Here is an 18052-nt window from a genome sequence, read left to right as displayed (position 1 = left end):
ATACCAAAAAAGCAAGCCAAAAAGTAGAGGAGTACTTGTACAAAGGAGAACTAGGGAATCTACCACCTTCCAAATACCATAGAAAAAGGACAGTTACGGTTGGAAAATACAGAAATGGAAAAACTCACTGACAGAAAGCTACAGAATGGTGCATAAAATCACTAGAAGTGATCACATTTCCTGTTTACAGATAATATCACACGCATTTCTGTGTGAAGTAGCCATACCAATGTTTTTTGCTGTGGAGCAGACAAACAGTGTCTTGAGTTCCTGCAGATGTTTGTCATTTGTCTGGAAAACACCAGGTACGTTGGTGTAGGCTGGGATATGCCAGGGCATAGCTGCTGTGCTGTGACAGATGGCAAGCTTAATGTAAAACTGGTGTTAGTCGTAGCAAGGATAGTAGGTTTCTCAGTGTCTGGCAAGAGAATCAGGCATCTTTTATCTAGGAAAGACATCAAAAGATTAAAAATTAAAATTATGGCTGGATCAATCCAAATTTACATGGGATTCTACCAGCATTCATATGAGAAAGCATAACTACAAAGTATTCTTTCTGTTCTCACAAAGAGAAACACCTGAAAGTACTTTATTTGATTACTTTCATGGACACAAAAATAGTGGTCCTCAAAGAAACTCTCATTTATCTTTGATGAGATACAACTTTAATAAAGAATTTAGGTTCTTCTTGAAGTAGAAGATGGAAATGCAGACTGTAGCTGCTGTGTTGTCAGGGCAGTACCTATTGATGAGCCCAAACTTGCCTATTACTGGAAAAACAGATATGTTGAATAGACATTGCTTTTCTCTAGCAATTAAATGTTATCTGCTTTTTCTTCCAAACAGCTTTCCATGTGTAACTTAACAACAGATAATGAGAGACAAAATGGGAGGTAGAAAAGGAGTCTAGAGGGAGAAAACAATAGAAAACTACACTGACAGTTACTGAAAAAAAAAAATGAAAATTCCTCATTATTTGATGTACTTTCAAAAACAAAATAAAAATATATTAGATGGACTTCCTGCTAAGAAAGAAGAAATATAGGCATGTGCACAGGGAAGAAGGTACAACAGCCAATGCTTGCCCTTAGGCCACAACAACTGACCTCATAGGCAAGATATTTTCTCTCAAAGTGAGCAACCCTGCCTTTCCTACCGAAGTCAGGTTCATGCATATTCCTCCAAATGTATTTGCAGCACTCAATGTAAATTAGAAAATTTCCATGGGGATCTCTGGGTAGAAATAATCCACTTGAATTGAATTTGGTTCTTCTCTTTCCACACCAGCTAAACCTGGGGCTCTTGCAGCAAACCCTGTCCCTGGGGATAGGGATTGGCACATTCTGTACCAGGGCCAAACCAGGCTCCTGCACCAATGCCAAGCCCACACAGATCTCATGAGAACAAACATGCCCAAATGTTGGCAAGAATAGCCTGAGCATTGGTCAGAGCAGCCACAGGCAGGCAGCTGTACCAGCTATCCAAAAGAATGTGAAATGTTTCTACTCCAAAGTGTATCTTGTAAAATACTCATTTGTATATTTACCAGGTTTTTATGCAAAACTGAAGTTCAAGAGTTATTTTGAATATATTCATCATGCTAGGAGCTGTTCTAAACCTCTGCATTTACAAAGATAATCCCTATAGGTACAATGAATCTTAATTTTCTATTAAAACTAATGTTTTATTTCTTTCATTATCCTTCTACAATGGTTTGTTTAAAATATTAGGAGTTCTAAGTGAAGCCTGGGTCTACTATAATGTAACCTGTAATTGTCTCTTGGGTACTTTATTATAAATCACTTTAATGAGCAGAGTTCTTACGTGTTTGTCTTTGGAAGGACAGACTTTTTTTCGTTTTACATACATGTGAACAAACTCAGAAATCTGTGTCATAGCAGGGATCACTATCAAACTGTTGCTACACCACTGCGGAACATATTTGCTGTTTTTCTGTGCTGTAACATGCACTACCTTTTATAAATCTCCAGGTCTGACACAATTTTTAAAATTTGCATAGTTGGGTCTTAACAAACAGAGGCAATATTCAACATCAAGACCTTCCATTGTATCCAACACAAGTCCTTATATTCACCCTTTTAAAAATGTGCAAATTGTTTCTCTGTAGAAGGTAGCCAAATCCATGAAGCATACTTTACATAAATACACATAGCACAATCTACAACTTAAATACATGCTCTGTAATAAACTGGTTACATTTACAAAACAAGCCAGATCCCCTCTACCTGGATATGATTGTGCTGCTGCGTTGTAAGCTAAGATTTTCAGTGCGTGGTTTGCTCTCTTGTGAAGAAAGTGTCTTCTGCTTTCTTTATTTGCTAGCCAAATTTCAGTGTATTCCTTTGTTTCAGCAGTCCAGTATATAAATTTCTTATCTGCAGTCAAGCTGCCAATTTTATTACCTACAGGAAAACGTTGCATAGTTAAGTTTTATAATCAACTCTGAGCAGCTGATTTTACAAGTGCAGATGGGTGCTTGTATTCACAATGAGTTAATATATGTATCTTGGCTATACTGAATCCTCAAATATCTCCCCTTGAGAAGAGAGTTCTCATATTTTTCAGTGGGTCTCATGAAGCTGAGACACTGTTATTCCAGTTTAGAAGTGTGGGTTTGAAGGTGTCTTATTATCCATAATTATGAGAACTGCTATTCAACTAACAAACACAAGAAATAAAACACAAAAGCCAGAGCTGTCTAAAGAAACTTTGCTCTATTCTCCAAGATGAAAACCACCACCATCTGCCATCGCTCAGGAACGATTAAGACAGCACCTCTGGTAACAGAGCAGCTTTACCAGCATGCCTCCAGAACTGAGCTGAAAACCAAGCAACCAAGAGTAAGTGCTATTATCACAAGTGAAACATGGATAATTTGTCATACAAGACCCTACCTGCTTGAAGTACCTCCCCCATGCATTGAAGTCTGCAATGCCATTTTCAGGCACAAGTGCTCATTGTATCTTTTCATTGAGATAAATTGCAATAGGTGTAGCTAATACAAAACCCTACCAAAATAATGTGTTAATATTCTAAGTGAAATCTATTGACCAGTAGCACTTGAGGCCGTAGCATTTGTTTTGATTTACATCTTACTGGAGTACGTACTTGAATTAGTAAATATCCTCACACTGCCCTTTCTCCTAGTTTATATCAACAGGGTACACAACTGGAAACACAGAATACAAACATTTTGTCCATTTTGACTATAAATAAATTAGTTTCATTAACAAAGTGCTTCATGAATGCTGTTTTTGGAAGTGAATGTTGTTTGAAGTAAGAGACAGCAAGAATCACAAACTGCCTAGAAAAATAAAAGAGCTCTCAGACCTTGAATACTTGGTATTTTGATAATTCTCCAGCAGTGGCAACCATCCACATCTGAGGCCCAGATTTCATCTCTTCCCCTGATAAAAAGCAGCTGGGGATTTTTGGAGTCAGACAAATCTATACTCATAGGTCTTCCTAGCTCCACTTCTGTGACATTACAGGTGCAGTAGCTCCTCATCTCTTTTTCTACCAATCTGTGTCCCAAGATGTGGCGCACAGTGTTGTTCAGAGCATCATAATAAAACATGTGGCTGCCATTATCAAGCTCTTCCATCCAGTACAAGCGACTATCAAAGAAAATACATTGCTTTCAGTAGAAAAACTTCAGCGTTACCAATCTAAATACAATCCTAGTCTGAGTAACTGAGCAACTAGTCACAAATCTCCCAAGCATTTAAAACCAGCTAATTACAGCAGCAAAGTTATTTCAGGTGCAAAATTATTATTTTTGTATAGAAGGCCACAATAACAGGGTATTCTGGATAAAATGGAAAAAAAAATTGCCTGGTGCTGACTTTCATTTGCATTATTTATATAGAAGAACCTAACAGTATTTAAGCATAAATTGAAGTCTTTACTTAAACACAGACACATCTTTTTGAAATTAAATATGTCCAAGCTCAACTAGCAGTACTAAAGTAGCACGATATGCAATCATGAACATACAGTTCAAGTTTTAATGAAAATCATGTCTAAAATTTGCTTTAAAAAAGTTAGTAGTAGTATGTGCCTTACCTTAAGAAAGGATATGATAACAGACATGATACAGTTGAATTACTTTTGCCCAGCTGCATGTTCAAGGCTTTCAGGGATTTTTTCTTGAGCTCAAGATCAATAACAAATATTTGAGTTTCGTTCTGTGGTGTTTTCAGGGCAACAAAGAGATGTCTTGCAATCCAGTCAGCTGTGATAGCTGTGACATTGTAAAGATATGCATCTTGCAAAAGCTTAAGAAAAAAATAAAGAAGGATGGAATTTTCCAACTTGATGTTAGGATATTATGAAATTCAAATTTTTTCTGAAAGAAAAGTGTCTACTCAGGAAGTAGAAGTAAAAATACCACAACATGTCATAGATTTACATTATTTTTAGAAAAATCAGAACTACTGTTTCATAAATATCAGTTGTTGCTTCCATATCCTTGACATTAGAATGAAATAAATTAAATAAAATGTGATACAAAATATAAATTTCTTTTATTTACTAGTCTGAATTTTAAATCAAACATCTGATAAAATATCAACAAAGATCAGTAAAACCATTTATAATTAATAGGACAACTTTAACAATGGCATACTCTGGTCTTTCAAAAGCATAATTGGCCATAAAATGATGACAATATTGGCCACATACTTTCCTAGATTCTCTCAAGTAAAGGAATGAATAAAGGAATACCTGAACCATTGAAGCATTCTGCATATTCAGAATAAAAAGAGAATCTTCAGTGACATGGTATGCTATGTCATCATTAGCAGTGTAACAGATGTCCTTTACATTAGTCTTTGCTGTAATTTCCCATATGGTATGACCATTGTCTATGTCGGTAAGAACCAACTTGTTGGCAGAAAGAGTTATTAGAGTTGGGACAGGGAAAAGATCTGGAAGGAAAAGAGCACAGCAGAATTTATAAAAAAAACCCATCCTAGATAATCACATTGTTCATTAGGAAAGCAAGTATGAGATACAAATAAATGATGGGTCTGAACTTACTTTATTTGGTTGTATGCCACAGTAAATAAATAGAGTAATGAGATGCCCTCTTGTCATCACAATCGAACTACTAAGATATTTTCAGTGGCATTGTGAATGCTTACCTAACAAATTTAAGCATAGTAAAACAGGTTTGCTGATTTAATTATCTTTAACAGCCAAGTTAAAAATAGCTTATGAACTCTAGTGGGTCTCTAACTCTCGTAGTTAACTTTGACAGCCTAACTAGAAATATATTATGATCTCTAGCAGGATAGAGATTACAGGTGAAAACCTACTGTTCCATGCTAGCCTGGAGTTGCACAAAAAAGCTAATTTAGCATAGTTTTGTGGAAAGGCCTGAAATTCCCAAAATTAAGTCTAATAATAAAGAATGCATTAATATTTCATATCAGAGGATTTAATAATTTCCTTTGTTGTGTCTGCTGTATGTTGCATAAAATGTTGGAGGCTATTTATCAGATTGCCAAATTCTCGTACTGTCGTTTTCACCAGCAACTGCACACAAACCATGAGATGGCAACTAAATCATCCATACCTGATGAATTCCTCTCTGCCATATCAGACAAAGGCCCTGGACCTACAGAGGTGAAGGCCTGCACCTGTGAGACAGGAGATTGATACTTATGTTAAGTAACAGCATAAATGACTGCATTTGAGAGTCTGTAGAGTCAACAGAGACAAAACCCCTGTCTGCTCATCTGGGAACATGAGTGTGTTTGACATAAGCCTGTGCTGGTCAGTTCAAATGTTACATTCAGCTTGGGACTGTGGCTATGAAGATAATTTTTAGCAGTGGCCCAGAGATTGACAATCCATGTTGCATCTAACAGCTGAAGCTCAGAGGACTCCAGACAGTCTTTTTGTTTCCTTTCCCAGTCTGGAACAATTCCTACTATGCATTGACTTTGCAACCAGCATGGTGTTCTCCCCTATTAGTATCTGGTCTATTATGTGCTCTCACACTTTTAACTTGTCTTTCAAGAACACGTTCTGTCTGTTCCAAAACCTTTATCACAATAAAAATATGACTTATTGACAAGTTTTGAACTGGAAGTCTTTCTCCATAGAAGCCGCATGAGTCCTTGCATTTCTCATACTCTAGCTCTGTCACTCTCCACCAGATCAGTTGAATCTGTGTTCAACTTGCATTTTTTAGCAGTGGCTTGGGGAAACCTCTAGAAAAAAATATTTTGGGCTTCACCATTTAGTGAACAACATGATACATAGAGAGGTTAAGCCAGGTATCCATGGGTGAGTCAGCAAATCAGCAGCTCTACATGCAGAAACCACAAGTTCTTGGCCCAAGCCCCATCTCCCATGCAGAAAAAAAAACATCTCCCAGGCAAACACATGAGACTGCACAGATAACATCTACCATTTGTCACGAGACAAGCTGAGTTATTTTTCATACCTGAAACCTTACTGTGAGGCTGGGAAGAACATCCTTGAGAGAAAACTGCACCTGTGTGGGTTTAACATTGCTTTCAATCCACTCCATGAAAGTGCCAGCAGTGCTGCTCTGATTCAGTAGCTGATAGTAAACCCTGAACTGTATTAATATTCCATTGTCTCTTTCAGGTCTGTCCCACCTGAACTCCACAAGGACTTTCCCATCACTTTCATGCAGGTTGTTTTGAATCACATATATTCTAGGATTCCTAGGGGCTGAAGGAACTGTATAAAAAATAAAGATAAAATAGAACAAAATACTTCTGTTAAAACACAAACCCTACTTCATAATTAACTCTACAGAAGATTATCTAAAATTTAATGGTAATTCTTTTCTGTTTTAATTGATGTGAGCCTATCTGATTTTACCTTGCCTGATCAAAAGAAAGAGCTGTAAAAACAGGAAAAAATGCACTCCTGCACTGAGATTGGGACATATCTATTTAGCTAGGTCCTGTAGGTAACTATGGGGCTGTAAAAATTTTCACAACACAGAGCATATTCTATCCCCTCTCCTATTCACTTCAAAATCTACTGCATCTCATGAGCTTTCTCAGTGCTTCAGTCACTCATCACTATATTTTAGGTAACTTAATTTTGATGTGCATAAGAGCAAAACTAAACACCGAAGTGAGACTAAAGTGTGCATAACATTTATTAAAAATCAACAAAGTGATTAAGATATTGCAAGCAGCCTTTGGTATTCATTGTAATGAATTCAGTTTCTCTTTCTTTACTTGTAGTCACAGGCACATGCTGGATATATTGTCCTGCATTTTCTGTTCTGAATTCAATTACTTCAATTGTCTGCATCTATGTCTGCAATAGATGATTGCCAAAGATACACAGAAACATGTCCTTGCAGCTCTGCCTGCAGCTGACTGGCTCTGAAAGCTGCTCACCCTTCACCAGGGTTTCACTTGCTGACATTGAGCTGCTCCCAGTACCCATTACACGGGAAACAGGATGTAAAAATTTAGTACCTCCTTCAGGGGCTTGAAGGGATACAGATGTCGTAGGTGCCTTGCCCCAGTATGTGTATGGAGTGACAGTAAAATCAAAGAGGGCAAATGGTTCCAGCCAATCCACTCGGTAGGATGGCACTGTCAGATTATGGGGATGAAGGCATCCTTCACTCTCCAGAGACTGCAAATAAAATGAAACAGAACAAAATAAAGCAAGACTTCTTTCCTACTCAACAGGCCTTCAGTTTTCCAAAACTCCCTCACCAAACTGGTCAACTAAATGGAAACAGAGATTCTCTTCCTGTGAGCAGTCATTGTTTCAGCAGCTCCTGTGGCACTGTGGTGATGCGTAACGATGTGCCAGCAATCTGCCCTTTGAATTTAAAGTAAAGCTTGCCAAATGCCACCCCAAAAAGGGGGGATGAAGGCTAGATTTCACATTCAGGAAAAGGCTGTCCCACTGTCATCTCAGAGAACACTTCTCTGAGTTACTGTGAGAGGCTTTCTCTCAACGTTTTGATTACTGTGATCTCCTTGTCTGGCTCTTCACATCCCAGTCACTAGCCCAGAGCCACTGCTGCCTGCAGTGGTGGAGAAACTGGACAACTTGCACTCTGTTTGCAATTTAGTTTAATTCTTGACCAATTTGTAAGTGCTGGAGAAGGAGCAAATTCTATTTCTTTTTAAAAATAGATGTATCAGCAAGTAGGTGCAGCAATAAATGTAGATAATAGGGAGGGATTACATCAATATCCTCACCTGTAGAGCTTTTGATCCCACGCAGTAAAAGACAGTTCCCCATTCCACCTTTGTGGAGGGACTCCAAGTGATGTGGAAACTTGAGGAGTTTCCTTCAATTCTGAAAGAAGACTCTGGCACTGAATCTGGAATCACTTTTGGCGTAGAAGAAAAAATTCCTGTCCATAAACAGAAGAAATAATAATAATCTAAAGAATGTGAGGAGTACATAGACTATTCAAACATGACTTAAAACATGAAAGCAAATCCTATAAGCCAACATTAAATAGGAACAATAAATAACAACAGCACATATTCTTTTTTATCCAAACATATACCATCAGCTTTTATAATTGCACATTATCCTGATATATATGGTAGTATATACATATCTCAGGTGTATCCTGATATATTTATTAATAAGTTGCTTTTTGTCTTATTTTTTGTCGAGTGAGTAAAGAATTTCAAGAATGAAGAATTGCAGACTGACAGTGAATACCTTTATTGAGGAGTTTAGATAAAGAAAATAATGTACCTGGCAAAGGTTTAAGCGATGCCTGAACAATGGTAAAGGCTGTAAACTCTGCTGGTTGTGAGAAGGGAATGCTAAGGCTCTGATTGATTTCCTGGACTGTAATGAACTGAAGCCTGTTAATCCAGAACAGACGACCACTGTAGTATTCCAGTGTACCCTGAGATATTTCAGAAGTACTCCATCCTGCAAATTCTGTGATGATGGCATTACTACAACTGTGGGAACATGTATGAAATTAGCAAAGTGATAGCACACATGTAGAGGGAACAGATTTATGCAATGTTTGACATATTGTTAAGTTTCTTATAATTCAAGTTCTTAATACTTATAATTCAAATTCTAAAATGTAGGAGGCAAGAAATCAAATAAAAAATTTTCTTTAAGCTCTTTAAAGCAGAACACTTTTCAGAATATGAAACATTGCAGAAAGAAGAAAAAGGCCTTCATTCTCTTTATTTCATTGAAAAACAATTATAAAATGGTTTAAGATTCTTCTGCATAGATGCAGAAAAATTAATATTTTGAGATATCGGCCCACCTTCTCTCAGCAATTTTACTGAAACAGTGAAGTCTACTTCAGAGCATGAGATCCATTCTACTTCACTACATCAGGAACCCAAATTTATTTGACCCTGTTAGTTTCCTTCCATTTATTAAGATCTATTAACATTTTTCTTCACTGGGACCACTGGTGATTTAATCTGCCTCGTATATTGTATGTCAAAACTTACAAGGCCTTACAACTTACTCAAGCCTTTTTAGGTCCCAATTTATCTTGGTAAGAGATTAAATATGTTGTAAGAGGCATCATTTTGCCATCTCAGAAATGTCTTTCAACTTAGACCCATGCCATCCAAAACAAATATGGAAAAGCTCTGACACACCATCAGGTCCATTAGGATGGATCACTTCTAATCTCTGTATTCTGGCATGCCAGGGACAATGATTTATGGCTGCCAATTGGTTCATAATGGAGCTGCATGTTCCAGCTAAAACTAAACATATTTTGATTCTTTCAGTGTTTACTATTAATCACAGCAAGTCTAAAATCAGTCAGAAAATTCATCTGATTCCACACAAAGCCAGACAGCAATATTATGGGTACATGTAAATACAGATGCTGCTCAAATAAGTTTGGGCAGTTTAATCCGATGCTTGAAAAAAATTTAAAATAATCACATTCTCCACAAAGGGAGAAGAGAGCAAAAACATAGTTTCACAAACTACTATGCATTATACACTTCACACTTAGAGAATAAACCACCATTTTTCTCAAGGTTTTAGTATATAATCAAGCTAACCCATAAACACTGTTTGTTATGTTTTGTCTTATCAAACTTTGCCTTTCTGGAGCGATCCAGCCATATCAGCTTTGGGATGATCAAGAGGGAAGCCTGCTGGGTACTGTTTGCTCAGGTGAGAAAGTGGTGTCAGTTCAAGTCCTGAGATTCATGAAAGATGAGCAAGTTACAGAGCTCCAGGCACTTGGAAACTGTCAAGTGCTGTAAATGCCAAGATAAAATAGACAATAAGCAGCAATTATTTCCTAAAGCTAAGTCTAAAAATTGATGAGCATGACCTCAGTTCAGTTGAGGTTCCATACCATGTTTCTCTCACTGTAAAACTGTTAGCAACCATCACAACATGTAGTTTGCCATCAGCTAGCCATGATCATTAGCTCTTCTTTTTGTTTAATGTTAAATTAGTAAATAGTGTGCCCAGCACACTGGATGACATTATTTTTCTTGAAGAGTATGACAAAAACTAGAAAATACAGACTTTCTTACCTCTGCTATACATTTACTTACCCTTCTTTGCGGAGAGAAGCTCTGTATAGGTTTAGACATAGACTATCTTGCACAAGCCAGTAAAGAAAACCATAGGTGAGATCCAAAGTTACACCAACCACCTAAGAAAAAAACAGTCCAAATACCAATTTGAACACATCTTCACTTCTGAGGTAAGAGCCCTTAGGCATAACAGTTGTCCAGACAACACCATAAGTAGCTCTATTGGCAAAAATAACATTACTACCATGAAGGTTTAGTCTAACACAAAAAGAGATAGCACTAGAAAATAATCAGGTCCTTGGTGGACACCTATTTATAGCAGTTGGCAATTTTCTAGATAGCAGTTTTTTAACACCTGTCACATTGTACTCTATCCCTGGAGTATCTAAGTTCCTCAGATATGATGGCAATAGCATATCAAGTGATTAGTGGAATTACCTATCAAAATCTCCAGAATACTTCTGGTATTTTAACATTCTTGACATTCTGAAACAGGTGGATGGTATCCAGTCTGAAAGTCAGACTCACCTTTTGAAAAAAAGTATTTCAGGTCTTTTGTCTTTGTTTTCCAGCTTTGATTTTATACATGAACAGTTTAAAGTGTAGCATTATTACAGAAAATAGATGCAAAATTTTAATTAATTTATTTGATTAAGCGGGAAATTTAAATATTTAAATTTTTGCAATTTTTTTTTTAATTAAATAAAGGGGGGAAGGAAATCCTGAACAATCTTCTTGTTCATTACTTCAATGTTTCATCTTCCTTTAAGGGAGGTGAAAGATTTGTTGCTTCTTTCTAATAGGATCTAATATTTAAAGTAGAGTTTTCTTGCTTCTGTAGTAAACAACAGATTCAATACCATATGCAACAGTAATAAAAATCAGACATTTAATAATCTGTTCCGTGAATAAAAAATAACTTGCTTCCATAAGTTAGTCTGCTAAATGTTATCAAGTTTAATCTATTTTATATCATTAGCACAGCTTACAAGTTGTTTGGAGCCCCTCTGAACATGTTTTCCAGCAGCTCTCAAACTTCTCATGCAAACACTAGTTGTAACTATTCTTTTATAAGCTTAAATTTCCATTATGTATGTAAGTGGAACAGCCTTTTTTTTCCTAACTCTTCATTAATAAACTGGAGAAGATGATGACAGGAAAGCAAATGCTATATCACTTAGTTGTCTGTTGCTCCTTATGTAATCACATTCTTGACATATTTCTGTTGACATTGTATGTCAGAAAATCAAGGTTTGAATGATTGCTCCTGTAGGTTGTCCTGTTAAAAATATCTCACAGCGTGTATGTGCCCATGTGTATATTTAGTTAGCTGTGCTATATTTTATCCCATTTACCTATTCTCCCTCCCATGCTCAACACCAAAAGACATCTTCCTGAATTTATGTTGCTTTTTTGAACATTTGGATCTTTTTTGCTGGCCCCATTTTTTTTCTGCAGATATTACATTTTCCTAAGGATGTGCCCATCTTTTTTATCCTGATCCCCATATACCCATTATTAAAAGGCAAATAAATATTTGTACTATTCACTTCCAGGAGTTAGGCAGTAGTTTAACACCTCCCTTCCATTATTCTTCAAAAACAGGCAAACATCTCCCAGTTCATGAGAGTTATCAATCTCTGGGCATGACATGTATTTGTGATGGTGCAATGTAACTGAACACCATGAGATGCAAGATAAACTTAGCTATTTGAAATACTCTTTGACTTGAATTATTGCAACCACACCTAAAGGATCCTGGCCCTCTTCATACAGTGCTGCTCCCCTACAAATTACTTTTGCTCTAGTCATATTGTACAGTGTAAACAACTTAGTAAGTGCTTTGGAAATTCTATGCCAGATTCTAAGTTGGAATAAATCAGAGTAGCTCTGCTAAAATCAATCAAGCTCTGCCAATATGCACCAACTGAGCTAAACAACTAATCAGAAAATAAAATAATTGCCATAAAAGGATCTAGTTCCTGCCAAAGAAATTAGACTTTCAAAGCTCTGCCTTTGTATTTGTTTAAGAAATCTGCCATTTTCACAGTAGGCTCTTCTGTTCCCATTCCTAGCATTCAGATTTCAAGCTAAAAGGAGGTACAGCTACAAACTGCTGAAGATCCAGCTGAACAGCAATTCTTTATTAGAAAAACAGATGGTGAATACCAGTAAGAAGCACTTACATGAAGAACATACTTTAAATGTTGGATAACAGCAATTAACTATTACATCTGTGGTTTAATACTGAGGTAAGACATGCTCTTTTCAGGTAAAGGACTTCATTGTACAAGGAAAATACATATTAGTATTGTGCAAACATATATTTACCTCTTGGTATTGAGACAATAACAACCAGCTCAACAATTCTACCATTAAAGAATGTTGCACTGTCCTTTTTTTCTGAGAGTTTTAGTCTGAGTTTTATTTTAATAAAGAAACACCTGTCAGATATAACTGGTCACTTCTCAATCTAGACATTTGTACTTGGCTTTTTGCCTGTGTGCATCACAGCAGGAGGCTGAGTTCAGGAAGTCAGTGCATAGATTAGGGCAGCAGAGAAGCAGGAGAGGAGATGTTTGTAGGAGGTGTGAATAAGTGAATGGTTGAAGGCTGGTAACACTGACATAGAGAAAGGTGCAGAAAAAAAAAAAATGACAGGACCAGACAAGCAGTCTTACTGCTGCCAAAGTTCTTGAAAGCAAGAACAAGAAATTTGAGGTTAAGCATGAGGCGATCAAGAGAAGCAAGTTGTGAATCAAAAGAGAAGGGCCAAGGAAGTTGAGGTTTGCCACTTAGAATAAACTGGAACTTGTCAGTCCTTTGCTACAGATCATCCAGATTTGTGCTAAGTCCAAGTGTGCCACTGAGCTTGGACAACATAAACCTTCCATGGAGACAGTGCACACCAGCCAGCTTCCACAGAGAGGTAGGGAGGCTAGTACTGGAAAATAGAGCAGTCTTTTTCAGCACAGCCTTTTCTCTCATGTACAAAAGTTTTACAGTTCTTCTGTATGCAGGATTACAAGTATAGAAGGGTGCACACCAGAACCTGCCTTCCTTCTTCCCAAGCCCTAATGAAAGTAAAAGACCTGTGAGATTAGCTGGACTTTTGGAATATTAATTCCCTTTCATGGACTAAACTAGGCCTGTTGTTTTGGTTTTTATATATAATCAGAGAGTCAGCAAATTATTTTCTTTCAGGAAAGGAAAATGAAATATTCTGGGGAATGAGACAAAACTCATTGAGCTCATCTAGCAAAGAGATAGATCTCTAAAACTGGAAAGGATCTTTAATAAACAGCCTGGCTTCAGGTAAAATGGGAGTACAATTTGTATGACAGAGGGAATAAAAGCAAAGGCTTCTTTAGCAAGGGCTGTGTTTTAAAGTAAGCTGTTAAAGTAGGCAGTAATTTACCTTTGCTGACCTGTCCTGTCACAGTCAAACTATGTCTCCTCACTCCAGCACATGGGGCAGACAGTACAACCCCACACGAGCTGTGCCTTGAGCTGTGGAGCATTCAGCTCTTCTTAGAGAGAGACACCATAGACTAAAAGCAGTCCAGTGGATGGCATGGTCCCTCAGCCTGACCTGCTCAGCATACAGCCTGGAAAAAGTTCAGAGGGAGGGAGGGAGGGAGGAAGGCAGGAAGGAAGGCATATACAGGCATATGCTAAGACCCTGACTGATATTTCATGAGGAGAATACTCAGTCTCAGAGTTTTCCCATTGTGTAGGCAACATCAAATTCCACCTACCAAGAATGAGGTCGAATCTCAAATGGTGGCAGAGGCAGGATGGGATTTGGAGAAGACCACAATGATCTATGAGGAGCCAGCAGTGAAACAAGTTTTTGAGAGACTTGATAGGACATCAGAGAGGGGTGAACGTAGAAGAAAGGCAGGGGAGAGGTCAGCAGAGGTATGGAGGTTATCTGTGAAGGCCTCAGAGCATAACAAAATGTCTTTAGGTAGGAAAAGGGAGCTAATGATCTTCCACATATTGCAGGATCTTTGGTGAGCTATTGGTGGAAATAGCATCTCTATTTTCCCCCTCCTTTCTACTTCTGCATGGGACCCATTCTCTGCCCTTATATGGCTATAACAACAATCCCCCTTCCCTTCCCCCTGCCCCTAATCTTCCCAATATTTTTACTCTTGCATGAAGCCCCCTTCTCTCTGAGGAGCTGCTCTGCTCAGCACCAGCCTCTTCACAGCCTTCTGTGAGCCTGGGGCAAAGCAAGAGGGGCCAGGCTGGGACCTGGCCTGTGTATGACTTGGGCAAGGGATAAAGAGAGGATGGGGAAGGGAAGGGGTGGGTTGGGCAAGGAGAGCCTTGACAACCCTCAGGAGGATGAACTTGCTGTTCCTGCCACCACATGAGGGACAGGAACAGGCAAGATGGAGACTGTCAGTGGCAGATGTGGCACCCTCACTGGCACTGTGGCAGCAGCAGCAGCAACAGTCTGTGCCAGGCTGCAGCAGGGACAGGTGCCATCCCCCCTCTCTCATCACCACAGGTAAAGCCTGTTTCTGTAACAGCACCTCTGCAACCTGAAATGCAACCCTGGTATCCCTGGCAAAACTGGCCTTGTTCAGTCCTGCAAGTTGGGGAACATCACAAAAGAGGCAGATTGCTATGAATCTTGGGTTCCATATTTTGAATGTGAAATGAAAGTCAGAAGTGACCATTAGACTTAAATAGTTTGGAAAAAAAAGACCTTTCACATGTGGGAGGGAGCAGCATTACAACCACAGTTTTGACAGTGACTATGAACACTGACTATATTCGAGAGATCTAAATATTAAAACACACACCACCCCTCCACCCCATCTCTCACAAAAAGAAAGAAAAGTAAAAATCAGTCACCTGTTTACCAGAAAACTGTAGCTGCTCTTGTAACATGAGATACTCCTCTCCATTCAATCTTGCGCTCTCCACCGAATACATTGTGGCCCAATACAAGTAGCCATTTACTGAATCCACAACTAGATCCTTTACTGGGAACACAACATGAGCTACAACATCTATACGGCCTCCCCACAGTGATTTTCTGTAGATCTAGGATCAAAAGAATTGACTTTAGCATCACATTTAAAACATCAGCTATGATCAGCTGAGTGTACATTAGTGACTTTTCCCCAGCTGCTTATCAAAAGACTGTGCAAGCCTTCAGCTTTCAAAGCCTAAACCTTTTGCATTCAAAGTAAAATGATGAAGAATAATGCAAAATTATTAGTTCATTTTTGCCAGAAAGTAACAAAAGAAAAAAGCTGAAATAGCTTTTCCCTTCGCTTTCCCAGTTTTGGCAGCCTTCTGTCTGACAGAATTTCTCACCCACTTCATATTCACTACTCACAAGTGTAAATGAGGGTGCAAGGCAGTGTGAAATCTGGCCTCCTAGCTCCAGTTTTTAAAACAGCTTCTGACTTTGCACTTACAAGAAATGAAAGGCATAATTTGACAGCACTGCATAAATTAGCACTACAATTTTGAAGTCAGATACCTTTTAAATAATTCACATGTCAGTGTTCCTGATATGAGAGTGTACAAAGTGCAATTGTAATTATTTTTTAACTGCAGTGATCTGCAAAATATCACAGAGCACAGGTCAATCTTGAAAATCTCTGTGTAAACAAATAGTGCCAAATCTGATTAAAATAAAGTCCATCTACTTCTTGGCTGAGATCAACAGGGCAGCCTCCATTTTCACTATCTTCATTTATTTTTACAATGTTGAATCCAACAAAACTGTTGATAGTATGTTTGATTTGCCTGTTTTGCACCTGGTGAATTCAATATCCTGCATTAGTGAATGTTAGTGAATATTTTACCCCAAACATTTGTATAACTGTGGAAAATCACTTAAGGAAAGAAAGGCCTCCTTGTTCTACACTATAATAGCAAAGGCCAAATGTATCTCAGGTTGCAAGAAGTAGGGATTATTTTCCCAAATACTGCCTTACAGTGTTTATTGTTGACTTAAGGGGTTCTTTTCTTTTAAGAAATGCAGCTATACCTACCGTATTTGCTTTGCCAGCCCAATACAAGCATTGCCCCAACCAATCAAAGGCCAACATTCTTGCATTTCTGACGTCAGATACATAAGTGTTCTCAGTGGTACCCTTTATTTTGTTCAATGTCCAGGCCTGAACTTCCCCCATGGAATTAATCCAATAAAGAGTGTTATTATACCAGTCGAGGTCTTGAAGAAAAAAGGAAGATGTTAAGCATTTCACAAACATGTAAATAAAAAACACAAAACCAGAGTTTTAAAGAATAAAAAGCAGTCAGGCACTTCAGCTTTTTAAAAATCAATACAAATGCACAGTTAGGCTCAGCTAATGTGAAGGTAGATGCTTCTTTATAGGAAATAATATACATGTATGGTACATATATAGCCCTGATTACTATAAATGTATGACATATATTGGGATGCTGGAGACGGAACTATTTAATTCAGAGGGTTGATTTTAGCTCTGCTGTAACTGTGGTGAAGTCAGAAGGGTTTCACTAAGGATTAATTTGACTCATAAAATAGAGGAAAGGGGATGAACCCAAAGAGTTGGCTCAGTGAAGCTGCTGTACTGCAGTGCACGACTTCCAAGTCTAGAGAACTCTTGTCTTTCAGTGCTGCTGGTGAAATTTATGGAGAGCTAATAAATGCCAAAAAGCCTTTAGCAGCAGCATGCAATTTGTTTAGTATGTACCTGAAACATTTCTTATATGAGGATAGAGGAGTTCTCCTGGCCTGTAGCTATCCAACTGCTGCTTCCAGAGACCTTCAGGCCCCACAGCCAACATATACGGCTCCTCTTCAGCTACAAAGGAAGAAAACTGCAGTTGTGAACACCAACAAGCAATTTATCTATAATATTTGTATTTCATTAACAGAGGTTCCTGTTTCTGGAAAGTTACAAAAGCACATTTAAAACTGCTCCTGTCCTAAGGAATAAAGGACAAAGAAGAAATGCATGAAAATATCATAATTTGAGAAACCTTGAGATTCAGCCCAGGTTCACGTCTAGAACAATAAGGACATTTGGAATCCTATTAAATGATGAAAAAACAGTGTGGGTGTGGACCTGTCCTTGCCAAAATCAGGTAAAAGTCACCCCTAAGCCAGTCTAGCACGGTAAACTGGAAGCTATTTTCTCCTCAGACATAGGTTAATTTGCATGAACTAAGTTTCAAAAACATTCCAAAGACATGGAAACCTCAGATGTTTTGCATACATCCCTCTCCCCTGATTATCTATGCTCAAACCAAGGATTTTCAGCATTTGGTGAGCTGCACTTTTCCATGAATTGTCATTAACCCTCAGGGAACTGCACAAACCATTTAATCATACATAGGAATGGAAAGGGATAACACGTCTTTTACTACATCAAATAATGGTTTTGATAGAGTATTTGCATTAGAAAAATGTAGATAAATGCCAATATTAATGCACAAATAATATTTAATATCATTATTCTAGTTTGAGAAACTTACTACTTTGACTAAAAGCC

General features: G+C 38.0%; 1 protein-coding gene across 1 annotated transcript in view; it reads right to left on the bottom strand.

The window, feature by feature from the left end:
• Positions 1–18052, bottom strand: part of ROS1 (ROS proto-oncogene 1, receptor tyrosine kinase) — a 70046-nt gene that overhangs the window by 33439 nt on the left and 18555 nt on the right. The window contains exons 15-28 of the mRNA XM_083858097.1: positions 17252–17362; positions 16565–16746; positions 15411–15602; positions 10560–10660; positions 8752–8966; positions 8238–8395; positions 7497–7659; positions 6476–6738; positions 5600–5663; positions 4747–4949; positions 4087–4298; positions 3352–3638; positions 2247–2423; positions 228–445 (exon numbers count right to left, since the gene is read on the bottom strand). Of these exons, the coding sequence (XP_083714223.1) occupies positions 228–445; positions 2247–2423; positions 3352–3638; positions 4087–4298; positions 4747–4949; positions 5600–5663; positions 6476–6738; positions 7497–7659; positions 8238–8395; positions 8752–8966; positions 10560–10660; positions 15411–15602; positions 16565–16746; positions 17252–17362 (2546 nt within the window). The remainder of the gene's footprint in view (positions 1–227; positions 446–2246; positions 2424–3351; positions 3639–4086; positions 4299–4746; positions 4950–5599; positions 5664–6475; positions 6739–7496; positions 7660–8237; positions 8396–8751; positions 8967–10559; positions 10661–15410; positions 15603–16564; positions 16747–17251; positions 17363–18052) is intronic.

The sequence above is a fragment of the Zosterops lateralis genome (assembly GCF_965231275.1).
Source record: "Zosterops lateralis genome assembly, chromosome: 3".
Classification (NCBI taxonomy): Eukaryota; Metazoa; Chordata; class Aves; order Passeriformes; family Zosteropidae; genus Zosterops; species Zosterops lateralis.
Note: the sequence above shows the minus strand (reverse complement) of the source record. Positions and strands in the feature narration are given on the sequence as shown.